The 13,551-nt window shown below is 41.8% G+C and overlaps 1 protein-coding gene across 1 annotated transcript in view; it reads right to left on the reverse strand.

Moving 5' to 3' along the window:
- Positions 1–725: 725 nt before the first annotated feature.
- LOC110977098 (TBC1 domain family member 14-like) overlaps positions 726–13,551 on the reverse strand; it is a 29,423-nt gene continuing 16,597 nt past the window's right edge. Inside the window, exons 3-11 of the mRNA XM_022230916.2 lie at positions 11,534–11,616; positions 11,159–11,276; positions 9,800–9,987; positions 9,566–9,651; positions 9,190–9,261; positions 8,100–8,228; positions 7,527–7,636; positions 6,830–6,933; positions 726–5,921 (exon numbers count right to left, since the gene is read on the reverse strand). Coding sequence (XP_022086608.1) covers positions 5,734–5,921; positions 6,830–6,933; positions 7,527–7,636; positions 8,100–8,228; positions 9,190–9,261; positions 9,566–9,651; positions 9,800–9,987; positions 11,159–11,276; positions 11,534–11,616 — 1,078 coding nt within the window. The 3' untranslated portion in view covers positions 726–5,733. The remainder of the gene's footprint in view (positions 5,922–6,829; positions 6,934–7,526; positions 7,637–8,099; positions 8,229–9,189; positions 9,262–9,565; positions 9,652–9,799; positions 9,988–11,158; positions 11,277–11,533; positions 11,617–13,551) is intronic.

A 13,551-nucleotide genomic window follows, 5' to 3' on the forward strand; every position in this document is an offset into this window, starting at 1 on the left:
ATCGTGGATCTGCATACTAATGCTGAAGTATTCCAATTGTCACATACCAAGCCAACTGCAACCTGAGAAATAAGAAGAGGTCCTTTGGACTTTGCAGATTACCTTGCAATATCACGAACCTTGTGTTACTATAATTACAAGCAGAATGCTGCAGTAAGTGTCTTATAAACAACGTCTGACTATGGAGGATCCTAATACGACGTTTTTAGCGTTGGTCTGCGCACTTCCGCGTTTGAAAACGAGGCTGTATGTGTCAGCTTCAATTCTTAATACGATGAGACGATTGAAAGTAAGGAGTCAAGACACAAAATACATAAAGGTATGTTAAATTCAGACTTGTTAAGGCTGCAAATTTTTGTGGAAGAGTCTTTCAAGATGACTCGACACGTAAAATCAAAAGAAAAAATTACGGCAATTTACCGCGACAAACGTACCTGCGACGGCCGTGTATCTGCATGTGCAGGGGGCGTGGTTTAAACTGCAATGGTGTCACACTTTACGAACCGGATACTGCATGCACTGTGTCGACGCCGCAGGCGCGCACGAGAAAGTTCAACACAGAGAGCCTCCGTTTCGATTTGGATATGCGCAGACTTCGCTCATGTGAAATCTCTCTATACATTATGCTGCTTTGCAGACGTATGTGTGAAAAACTGAAAATCTCTTTAAAAATCGTCCACTAACCACCTGCTTGTAATGATTCTATGACACGAAAAAACTTCGCATACCGTCCGTTTGTTACGCAATGGCATCATTTATTTGTTTTCTTACATTCTGTATACTGTCTGTACATTCCAATTTGTGCCTTTCATCTTTATATATTTATAAATGAGGAGCAACATACAAAAAATTTACTGTTTATACATAATGCACTGATTAAACTACTGAGACAAAAACTGTCCCGCGGACCGCAGGATTTGAAATTCACATCTTTTTCTGTACAATTCATACTAATAATTATCCAAAAATAGAAAAATCTGTGAATGGAAAGAAGCAATCAAATTTGCCCGGGGCCCGGGGAAAAGACTTTTGTTATGATACGAGGTCATTCAGCCACTGAAATAAAGACAAAAATGTGAAGAGCCGTTCGTGGCAAGACATGTTGTGTTTCCTACATACTTCGAGATGGTTCGTGTGTGCAGGCGCGGCTGCAATGCTAGAAGTTGGCAGTAATCATGCAAGAACCTTTTTCAGGCAAAGAAAGACGAAGTACCATGCACGTGCGCACACATAGTCAATTTTCCACAGGCGGACCGAAGTAGCAAACAAAGTTTACCTCTAAACAACACATTCACGCCTTGATGTTGGAAGAACAGGTATCAATATTTAGTTTTTAAGGGTGACTTTGAATGCATGCCTTTCTTAATAGACCACTCCCAACTCTGAATTGGCCTGTTGCTTTGTGGTATCAACTTTCTTTAGATTTCCAACCACTGGTTGGCCAATGCCACGGCCATGACGAGAATTCTTGTCCAATTTCCAGACGCCGATTTGATTGAATTTCGGACGAAGTTCCATGACACTGAAATTGCCCATAAAGGTTCCAAAGACTGTATCATGAAGGCAACAGTAACAGTACTTCACCAAGTGGATTTGACGTTTTCAACAAAGAGGTTTGGCAGCACTATGAAGAAAGTAAAGTAAACGTCGAACGGTGTGCCACGTAATACTCCACATGTACCGGCGCTCCAGCAGTGCATGCATTACGTGCGATGACATGGTTTTCGTCAGCACCGCAGTGCGGCTTACACGACTTTAAAATCTTGATTTACAGATTTTGCTTGGTGTGGCTTATACTTATACTCCAATATTCCAAAATTACGGTACATGTAGCAAGCGTGCATTAACAGAAAAATAATCTGATATTGAGGGCCATACATGGAATAATTCAATAACCGATTTGAGCATTACTGCCATCTTTCATCCTGGACCTCAAGTTTTCAGCATGATTTTGTCGACAGAGTTCATTTCGAGAAACATACTGAAACAGTTCTGAAATTAGGTAACATTGTCACAGAAATGACACTACAGTCACAGAGACCACATAACAGAGGTGCAATCCTGACATTTTTAGCCCAAGTGGTAACTGACACAAAAATCTCTTCGATAATATAAAATAATCATTTTTCGTTGGCACATCTGAATTGTCGACATTATTGTTACAAAATACAAATCTTTTCGCTAGCATCACTTCAAAAAGAAGGGTGTTTTCCTGTAAACCGCTCAATGAACTTTTTCACCCTTGTCTCAAACAGTAAAAAGTCTGTACATGTACAATAATCTGGTTTCTATTGAAGGGATAAAAATCAGAACCGTATGGATAGATACCGTTTTCTTTGTCCCTTCAAAATGGGGGAAATTGTTTGAAAGTAACTGGCTTGAGAGTAGAATGTACAGTGGCCTACAAACAGTCGTATACAAAACTATAAGACTGTTTGGAAATACCTGTTAAAGTCTCCAAACTGGATTTTTTTTCGATGGCAACGAGTATTTATATGTTCTAGCATTTCAATGTCGATTAAAGCTGAATACATACCTAACCTGTGCATTTCCACAGTGCACAGTGTATTTCCAAATTTCATCTTTGGAAGAGCTCATGCCTCAGCGGGGCTGAAATGCACTTTAACTGATGTGTGCTTATACGCAGAAACAAGGTATTTTGGGGACTTTCGTCTTGAAAAATATTTCGGCGAATCAACAGCGAACAATGAAACAAGTCCCCCAAATTATGCAACGTCGAGGGATGGCACGATGCCTAAAATCTCCACATAGTGTTCATTCACTGGACAAATTTCCGACATTTTACACTGACCAAACCACCACCTGATTAACCTACAACAAGCATCAACATTTAACACATACTGAACATTTCAGCAGAATCAGCCCGGTTGAGATCGCATAAACTCAACAGGTCAGCTGTATGGGATGCGAATGAAGATAACCAAGTGCCTTTTAGGTACCCAATCCAACTGGCCACTGCTGTTAATAATTCACGCTGTCCTTACAAATTCCATCTCCAAAGCGTGGCGGTAATACATTATAATAGATACAAGAATACGACAGCTTCAGCACATTACGTAGGTCGTGGGCAAAAAAAGAAAGAAAAGCATGGCTTTGGTCGAACTGGATTTGCAGTCTAAAAGAGTATTAGTATTGAGGATGTTTGTGGTTCGCATCCACGGGGTTTCCTTTTATCTTCCTTTTTTCACACACACTAACTTACATGGACTGACTTATTAGCCTGGCACCTGTATCACGTTATGCGATAATATATTACCAGCATCCTTCGAACATGATATTTTGCTCTAAAAGCCTTGTTTATGACCAGCAGGGGGTATTTTCAAGGGCAAACCCGTTACATATAATTAACATCTCCCCAACGCAAAAATACATCTTGAAAATAGTTCGCGGTACCCGCTGTTTCATTTGACTCGGACCGGCCAGCCGACCCCGGCAAGCTCGGTGGTCGAGTGGTTAAGACATCTGCACTAGTAAGCAGGAGGTCGTGGGTTCGAGTCCCACCCGAGTAAGCTTGTGAGGTTTTTTTTGCAAGCTCTCGGACAAGCACTGAGCATACAGTGTTTATTAATATACGTTGGGTAAGGGCAAACCCGTTATATATAATCAGCAGGGGGTAGTTGATCGGACGATTTTTAAGAGGAGTAAAACTGTTCCCCGGAGAGGTACCATAAATAAGCCTTCTTCAGAATGACAAAACGACATGTCATTCATCATACAGGCTGGTCTTCGATATCATAAAAATAGACCAATCATATACCAAATACAGTCTGCAAATTGCTTTTTGATTAATATTTGAAAAGAATGTATTTGGTTTTTATTTGCACTACATTTGTACATACATGTATCACAATTTCTCTTACAGTTCTTCATACAATGTACACATCAATAGGATATATATATTTTTCTTTTTTTCAGTAAGTGTATAATGCATATTTTGTGTTGTAATTTTTACACGAGAGGCAGGTACATGTGCATGTGAAAGAAGACTACTTTTAGCAATGTAATTTAGAGACTTAAAAAAAAAAAACAAAAAAAAACAGCATCATGGTGCACCCTGGGTAGATTACAGAACAAATGCATTCACTATTAATTACCTGCATTGTTGAAACATAAGCAAATCTTCAATGGATCCATTTTTGTTCTGTGACTCTGCATGGTTTGAGAATATAGAAATTAACCTGGCGCAATATCATAATTTAAAGAATTTCATTTTCTGAAGCTACATTTTATATACAGCGCTATTTATTTTCCGGATAAAAAAATCGGTAAATAGTGTAGGGTAGGCCATTTTGTCATAGTTTGCATGATAAAAATAACTGATTAGAAAAAAAAGATAGACATATAGTGGCTTGTCCTTAACTGTTGTGACCAGTTTTGTAAACAAAAGGCAATGAACATCAAAAGGTTACGGAGAATGCCACACGGCATCCTTGTGATAAAAAACAAGTTCTGCAGCCTCTTGCAAATACTGTTGATTAAACCTATTGCGATATCGCTGCCGAGCGCCACCGGGGTGGTGATCGAGTCACCTCCCGGGTCACGGCACTTTGCTCCCTGCTTCAGTGCTTCAATAAAACCCCCAAAATAGTACTCCCGCCAAATTCAACTCAACCCTTTTGAACCTGGCACAGAGCTTCTCCATTCGTGCGTCCGTAAATTCGTCCCAGGTTTCACGGCAAAAAACAACCGTGCTCTTCTTTTGTATGTGATGGCTCTGACCAAAGGTTTAACAAGTTGTCGTTTTGACCAGCATGGCTAAACATAGCAGCAAGCTCTATACAAGTTTGTAGGCGACCAGTAGCCTTGGTACGATCTACAAGGAATCAAAGAATCATGCACATGTAAGTTGGCAGCTCAGGAAATACGGTGCTGTCATCAATGCTTTGTTGGTTTTCACTATTTTGTGCCGAGTTCAGAAAAGAAATTTGTTCAATTCCATTGCTGCAATTTTGCACATATACAATGGACTACTCATCCCGAAGTGAAAATCCAAGACTTGGATTTGTTTCGCGACACTGAAGTATGACAAAATGGGAGCATCTTAGATGCCATGCCTTATTCCTTTCCACTTTTGCATAACAAACAGAAACTTCTGTGAAGAATGTGGTGACAATGCGGGTGTTTCATAATAGTGCGCCTCCAAGAGTTTGCAACGCTTTGACCAATTACAGTGTGCGAAATCTGTTACACAAAATATTTGCGTTTGGAAAGGGTCGACAAATTTCGCACACTGGGATTGGTCAATGCGTTGCAAACTCTTGGAGATGCACTATTCTCAATCGCCAGAATCTGGTAGGTGTAACCAGCACATTACTATATGTGCTTAACGTTTACGACGAGGACCAGCAAGAATGAACATTAACCCTAACACTCCTCAGTCCTCCAACAGGTGAAGGATTGAGGAGTGTTAGGGTTAATGAGTGTTTTTTTCTGACTTCCAATGTGTCATTCCATTCTGTGCTAGTATTATTACAGTTATGACAAGCTAGGGGAATAGGAGAAGAATGTGAAAATTAAAGCTAAGCACATGCAAGTTGCCAGGATTTTGACGCTCCAACAGGCAGCTGACACATCTTAGACTGGTTGTGGATTTGGCCAGTCCTGCAGGCCACTGGAAGACCATCACGGCAGCAAGCCACAACATCTCCCCACTTCTTTTTTTTGGGGGGGGAGGGGTGTTAAGTTAAAAGCCAACCTATGTCCCCCTTCGACTTAACTGTGGCTGTTGGTGGCCATGTGGGTGGCCAGCACCTGGCTGAACTTCTTTTGGTGCATGTCGATGGCCTCGATGCTCTTGAAGAGGTCCTCGCAGCGGATGTCCTCGGGGAGCTTGGTTAGGAACTGGGCCAGCTGAATGAACTCCAGCGAGATGAGGATCTCCTCGTACAGATGCAGGATGCCTGTGAGGGGCCCCAGGAAGTGGGAGATTGGGAAAACAATGAGAACGACATGCGTGACGTTCGGTAGAGTATTTGTTTCTCTTGGTTTCGATATAAACCATGTGCTGCCGGGTCTACACTGAAGTTGCACAACGAGTTCCTAGGGGATTTTCAAAATTTTCCGTTCTCAAATTCTTCAGAAATTCATAACTTCACTCACTGGATGTTTACAACCCACACAAATGACTTTCTGAATATTTCAGCCAGGCCTGCTGCCTTGTAAAGAGAGCCCAGCTTGTGCGGTGTTGCTTAATTTTCTTTTGTTCCTAAAACTGGCCCAGTGCGCTGCTGGTGTCTCTTCAAATGCGGCCAGGTTAGTGTGCAGCAGTATCGTATCCCCCTGGGGAAGTCTATCCAAGTGGTATGAAGGGGTGGGAGAGAAAGGACTTGGTACTGATGAGGTGGACATTCCAGCTCCAATGTTCGTCTAAGTTTTGGACATAATATTGACTCAACTTCAACAAGGCATTCAAAATTTTCTAAAGCTTCTATTTCAGATCCGTGTAAAGGTGCGCGCGAGAAATGGCCAACTTGACATGACCAATTGCTCATTATTACTCAGTACACATAATTCTTGTATCAAGTGATTTTTCTTTTTGCCCTGCGGATTTGATAGTTGTTAACACTGTCTTTGCTTAGTTATTTCTTTGAAAATCTTGCTTGGGATAGGCAACCCCAGATATCCAACGCGAGAGAGCTTAACCCCTGAATCACTTAGCCAGTTGGAATAGTCTAGCTGATTTGTATCTTTAAAGTACCTGCGTGTAAGATTTAATTTCAATCCCTTCCCAAAATAAAAGCAACACGATACTGGCAGCCTTTGGGCCATACAAAAAGTGTGGCAGGAGCGAACTTGAGGTCTGCCTTACCTAGCGCCGTGCGGAACATGAACTCTTCGCCATCCCGGAAGAAGATGTCCAGGAATCGGCAGGCGACGTCAAGTGGTAGCGACTTGGTGTACAGCGTGTACATCCTGGAGAACAAAGGAGGGAGGAAAAACATGGTGAGACAACTCCAGGAAAGGCTGACCATACACCTTAGGGCCTTTGATTTCCCAATCCTAATCTTGGTAAGGCTGCCTTGTTTAATAAGAACCTGGTCTGAGACAGCTATATAATGTGCCAATATTGGTTACTACCACCTCATCAGTGAATGAAACATACACCTGGACGACCATCTGTTTCAGCCTGCATAGTTACTGTATTTGGGGTGAGATAAACTGCTCTGTTGCAGTCAAGTCCATCACGAGCCCCAATGCAAGTCCTTTTGCGAGACCAGTCACAAGTAACTGGGTGAACAACGATGAAGAAGTACTCTTCTCCAAGTTCATTTTTATCGCTTGTCAATTGGCTTGAGACTTGTGATGCACTTACAGGGAATTCTGATGGACTCAACAGCAACAACACTGACGGACAGTGGACTTCTACTCATCTTCCAGAAAGGCCAAAGTTGAATCTGCATCGTGTTTGATCTGTTTTTATTTCCAAAATCACGTTTGAGTGATAAAAGCAAGTGAGGTGATGGCCATTTTTGGTCAAGCATCTGGTATTCCAGCGCCAGCCTTACCAGTCTATGATGTACAGGTCTGGGGTAAGGCACTGACTCTTGAAATGGTTGTACAAATCGGGAAGATTGTCTTCAAAGTATTCCTCGTAGGTATCAAAATAAGACTGCATCTGAAAGCAGATCAAAACAGAGATAAAAAATCAGAGTGAAATGTGTATATGTTACGAGGTAAGGCTGTGCGGAATATCCGAATACCGAATATTTGATCCATTATCCAATATTCAAATATTAGCACTATTTGCACTGTGAGGAAAGATGTGGAGAGGGTGTGTCTCTTAGTTAAGCTGCTGTTCTTTATTTGGAACAGGAAGCATTTTTGATGGAAACAATGTTTATGGTTTCATATGAAACCAAAGAACCAAAGTGTGCATGACTTTAGTGCAGAGAAATGACAAACTTGGCAACTGAGGGTAGGGTTCCATGGAATGAAAGGGTTCATATTTCAAGGGGGGGTCAAAATTTCCTAGAATAGTTATTCCTTCATTCGAACATTCTCACTGCATGCACAGAGGCCACCATCCCAATGACTTGCCATCAGCAACAATCTTCAAGGCACTCACTGATAGGACTTACCACAGGCTGGTCCAGCCGGAAGAAGGCAAGTTGGCACGACTTGTTCAGAACATTGGCGAAACAGCAGAACGCATCGGCTGGCTCCAGGTAGAGGAGAAATACTGCTGCGATGAAGGACATGCCTTGAACCTGGAGGATGGAAAGTGGACCTCGGGATTACTCTCTATCTCTATCGGTTTGAAGGAAGTGTGTGATGTCTGAGGGACACTGTCGCACTTGGCGGCCAACTGCAGGCGCGGTGCATAAAGTGCCAAATCTGAGACAACAGCACCTACATGTAGACCCACTGGACACTGCCCCTGTAGCCCTTGGAGGTCAGGAGAATGAGAGATGGCCTGAATGAAACCTTCAAGATGCTAAAAATTAATGGTCTGGACGGCATCAAGCCAGAAGACCTGTTTTCCATGTCTATCTGAGGCCACAAATTAAAACCTCTTTGAGAAGGGGCTCAACAAGGGATTGAATATAAGGGAGCACTTCCCCTCCCAGAGAGTTGTAGACACATGGGATAGACCTCCAAAAGAGATGGTAAACGCAGACAACGGATCAGTTTAAAGAAACATTGACAAGCACTGGAAAGAAAATGGATATGGGGTATCAAAAGGCTTAAACCTATAAATCTATAAACTGCACCCATCAATCCTCGGTGCAATTGTTGGCTCTTGTGGTGGCTGGCACTTTTCCAGAAGCCATCGGGGCGGGAATTGAGTCCATCACGAGCCTGGTCACAAGTCCTATCATAGCACAGTCACACACAGCAGTATAAACAATGACAAAGGAGTGCTTTTTGTCTCAGTTCATGTGAGCGGCCTGTGACTTGGCTTAAGACCGGCTAACTTGTGATGGACTTACAGGGACTTGTGGTGGATTCACCCGCAGCCCTACACAGCCATTCAAATGTACAAGCCCCTGGTGTACCGGTACATGTAACTGGTAAAAATAGAAACACAAACTTCCCTAACAGGAAAACCCATACTAAGATTGCAATGGTCTGTGTTTCCGATGATGGGAATGAAGTAATAAGGACTGCATTTAGTATCAAAATAGCGGCAACATAAAAAGATAGTGACATAAAATTGATTTTACTTACGTAGCCAATATCCGGTCTGTAGCACGCATATGCACCTAACACGCTATGAAGGCGGTCAAAATAAGGTCCCCCCTGTGCCAAAAAAAAATCAACCAGTAAATAACCTGAATGTAATTCCGTTGTAAATGACGTCTTTCATTCAAGTTGCTTTCAAGCTTACTTCACGGAAGCGACAACCAATATTGTGGAAGAGGAAACATGCTTTGGGCAGGTGCCAATTCTTATCCTGCATATAAAACAACAGCTGGGTCGAGGTACCCAACCAACTGAATCCCAGGCCCAGCTGCAAATTATTACTTTCCGACTCTACAATGTCTGACAAAAAAGACCAACAACAGGGCCTTGCTACGGCCCACACTACAGTACAAACTCATACCTTCTGAAATATACATAGATGTGGGAATGTCCGGGAAACATCTAGTCTTATCACATCAACGCTGTCTTCTCTGCTTGCCTCGTGAACTGTCAAAAAGAAACAACACACCAAATGAGTTCAATGATACTGAAGGGCAGCCAATAAAATTTGAACATGACCCGATATGCAAAACGTAGCTCATGATCAAAATTATAAGTGGTGACGTGATTGGTTGTTTTGAATCTTAGGATTCACCTTCTTCTGAGTCCTCAGTGTCTGGTTCACTGAAGACCTTGATCCGGTCCTTGGCTCGGGCTAAGAAGATCTCAAACAGCTCAGGGGTGATGTTGAGCTCGTTGCCAATAGCCAGCATCCAGACACGGCCGCGGATGCTGGGTGGGATGCCTTGCCACCACATCTCCCGTGTCTTCTTGCTGGTTTTGCTGCAGGGGTTAAAGAACAAGGTAAGAAAAACACAAATTGTAATTTCCAATTCCATCAAAACAGCTAAGCAAAAGTTCTTATCCTTTTCATGGCAACAAAAGATGTATGCATGTACCTAAACCTTTAAATGGGCATGCTGCCCTTAGAAGTTCAAAGCAGGTGCCACTGGTTTTCTGCACAGTGGAAGATTGAGGAGGAATCAGAATGCCAAGGATGTTTGGGTTGATGGAGCATTAAGGAACTCATAATTTTCCAGCTCTACAAGTGACATATTTCTAGTCTGTGCAACATGTTGGGCAACGATTTACCGTACCTAGATTAAAGAGGTAACACATAACACTCGTCACTTGCTGAGGCCCATATAGACTTGAATCCAGTCGGACTTACGTTGCTCTTCCCCAGTAAGCCATCTCTCAGCCTGTAAGCACTACACGGTCGTTGCGCTCGGCCCAGCAGCTTGTGTAACCCTTATAAGGTGCCCTCATTTGATAGCCTTTATTGTACAACATGTGTCACACATCACCAGTCGGTAAGTCCGACTTGACGGATAAGCCAATCGGACCCCGTTGGTGATATGAAGTTATTCATAATTGCATATGAACAACGTGATCTTGCATAATGTATACAGAATTTCCGCCAATCCTTTGATTGGCGGAAAGTCTGAGTAGTCAAACTTGGAATTTCCGTCAAAGTAGTCAGACTTGTAGACTCGTTTATTATAATGCAGGTATGAACGACGTAAAAACAAGTCTGGCAATGTGATTGGCTGCTACCACTTTTGGAAGATGAGCCCATTTGCTGTGTACAAATGGTTGGCAGATTCATCAAGTTTGGATTTCTGAACTGAACTCATAGTAATTATGTGGACACAACAGGCCGTGAAGCAAGTAATGGCACAAGGTCTTGGCATGTGTCCAAAGCATAACTGAAGACGTCACAGAGATTCCGACTTGAGTCAAGTCTGAGGCCCATGGCATTGGCGGTGAGCAGTGTGATAAATGCTGCTCTGTTCTGTGACAGTCACTCTGTAACAAAACCCATCACAATGTTTTCTGCCATTAAATGGGGCGGTCAGAAATGCCTAATGAAACATCCCCGGATTGGTCGATAAATGTGGCTGGAACATGTCTGATGAAAAGTGTCGTGAAGAGACAAGAAGGCTTCACTTACGCTTGGTCCCAGTTCTTCAGAAGGTCGGTTTGCCAAACGTGGAGGAGGGTCTTGATTCCTTCTTCGTACTTCAGCTGCTTGGCCAGCTTCTTCATTTGCTGCTTGTACACCTTGATCTCTGCAAACAAGAGTTTCGAAAATTCCCGATTCTTTCTATTTTATTTGTGAAGGAATAATAGGACAACTGACTAAAAAGCCAGGCAGCCAATTTCAAATTCGAATGAAATGAAATGACAAATAATGCCAAGCCTACCTTCCAAACTGGGGGAGGGAATTACCCTACCGTCACTGGGAGGGTGACACCAACCTTTTCTCTCAAATATATATTACAGAATCTAGGGTGTGTCGTGACATGGTTCAATATGCCACCTCTACCTTTCTGTTTGGCTCCTTTGACCATCTTCTCGTATTGCTCTTTGTGCTTCAGTTCTTCATCTGGACTCTTGGCGGGCAGATTCCTGAAAAGTATACAGAATATTGGATGAGCACCAAAGCCTACCATCAGTATCAACTGAAGCTCCATACAGGGGCACAAAACCCTTCCAACTTGTACAAGTGCCTACTGGTATCATACATACATTTGCATATAAATTGTATTGTAGTCACAGGGGGGACTGCATTTCAGTACTCATATCGCACAATTGTGCAATGAGCAGCATTCCATTTTGTGACAGGCTTCAGCCATGCATAATACCGTATGTCTACCGGTACATTGTGCATTCCATATGCCATGATCAAGTCTGTCCGCTGCATGTACAGTATGTGTACTGCTCAACTGATTAGTGCCACATTGTTAATCCATGCATAACATGTTGTACACGCAGTAGGGGTGTTGGCCAGAAGCTAAGAAGGTGTCTGGCAGAGTAGTGAAAACATAACTTAAGATATTATGTTTGGCCAGCGTTTGCTTCAAGTACATTGACAATATGCATATGTTTGGTAACAAAAAACTGAAGACGACACAACAAAAACTGTTCATTACAGTCTTTCAGAAGATTTCAGAAAAGCGTGCTTGTGGGAAATAATAGGGAATTCTGTGTTGTCCTCATTTTCCATGAAATTCCGTCCGTTTTCTGTACCGTATTGCAGAGGCCTTCACCCTGGTACCTGACTAAAGTTGGATGACAGTTTAACTCTTCATATAAATTAAGCAGAGTCCAGAAACTGGACCTCACACAGCAGCTGAATCGATTTTTAAAAATCATTACCACATGTACATGTATCTGCATTATTTTTACATGTACTGGTATAATGTAAAGCATTCTGGCTAGGCAACTGCTTTTGTGAAATGTACAGGTATGTGCAATTTGAGCGCTTTCAAAAATAAGGTATGGATGTCGATGGTAAACCCTTTCTTCTTGATTCGATACAGCAACAGAGAGGACATAATTGTTGAATTGATTACTGAAATGATAATGTCAACAAAGAATAATTTTTTCCATACTCGAGTGAATGATTGTACCGGTACTTCCATGTTGCCTTGTTATTGGTAATGTACATGTACTTTTGACTACAGTCATATGAAATGTGTTACTGTGCATTATCTTGGAATTTAAGTTTCAACTTTCCATGTTGAAAAAAAGAAAAATTAGTTTTCTGATGTTTTGAATTTTGGAGAATTGAAGAGGGTTACATGTAGGTTAAATATATACCCGGTACTTCAAAAGTATCCTGCACGATGTAAAGTGTTAGGGAACCCTCACATATTTCACCCAGACAATGTCAATTTTCGTCGGGATGTCAAAGTGAAAGATATACCAGTACCAACACCAAAGGCTTAAGTTTCCCTTTCTAGTTCAAACTGAAACAAAATTACAATCACATTTCATTTTCACAGTGCAGGTCACATTTAATCACGTTAATATAGGTTTTCCCGGCCAATTTCAGCAAAACGTCATTCAATTTTACACAGGGCCCATTTCATTTTGTTTTAAAAAGAATGATCCTTCATACGAGCACTCAATAATCAAAAGCAGGCATTCAATTTCGTTATTTAACATCTTCAGGGAAAGGCGTTCATTCAAATTCCAAAGGTTGTTTCGTTCATTAACATTTGCCTAAGGGCTTAGAAAGTGGTTGATCAGGCATTTGATTTAGTCAATAAGCAATCTTGTTTCCCTTGTGTTTATTCTAACTTTGTTCTAGTGATAAGGGCTTTCGGGATATATGAATCTGATTTCCAGGGAAAAAGGTTTAATAGTGGATCCTGAGACAGCTTTTTGTCAACGTGACTTGGGACAAAAATTGTGGCAGCAAGGTTCTTACAAAAAAAAGTGAGGTTCGTAGTAAAGGGAAGTTGATTAACATTTTCCAGGGCAATAACACAGAGAAAGGCCTGTAAACAAGTTTTTTTTCCCTTTTCTTGTTTTAATGTTATTTACCTGAATTTTCCC

Source organism: Acanthaster planci, linkage group LG13, assembly GCF_054643075.1.
Source record: "Acanthaster planci isolate LZ-2023a linkage group LG13, COTS_SCS, whole genome shotgun sequence".
In the NCBI taxonomy this organism is placed as follows: Eukaryota; Metazoa; Echinodermata; class Asteroidea; order Valvatida; family Acanthasteridae; genus Acanthaster; species Acanthaster planci.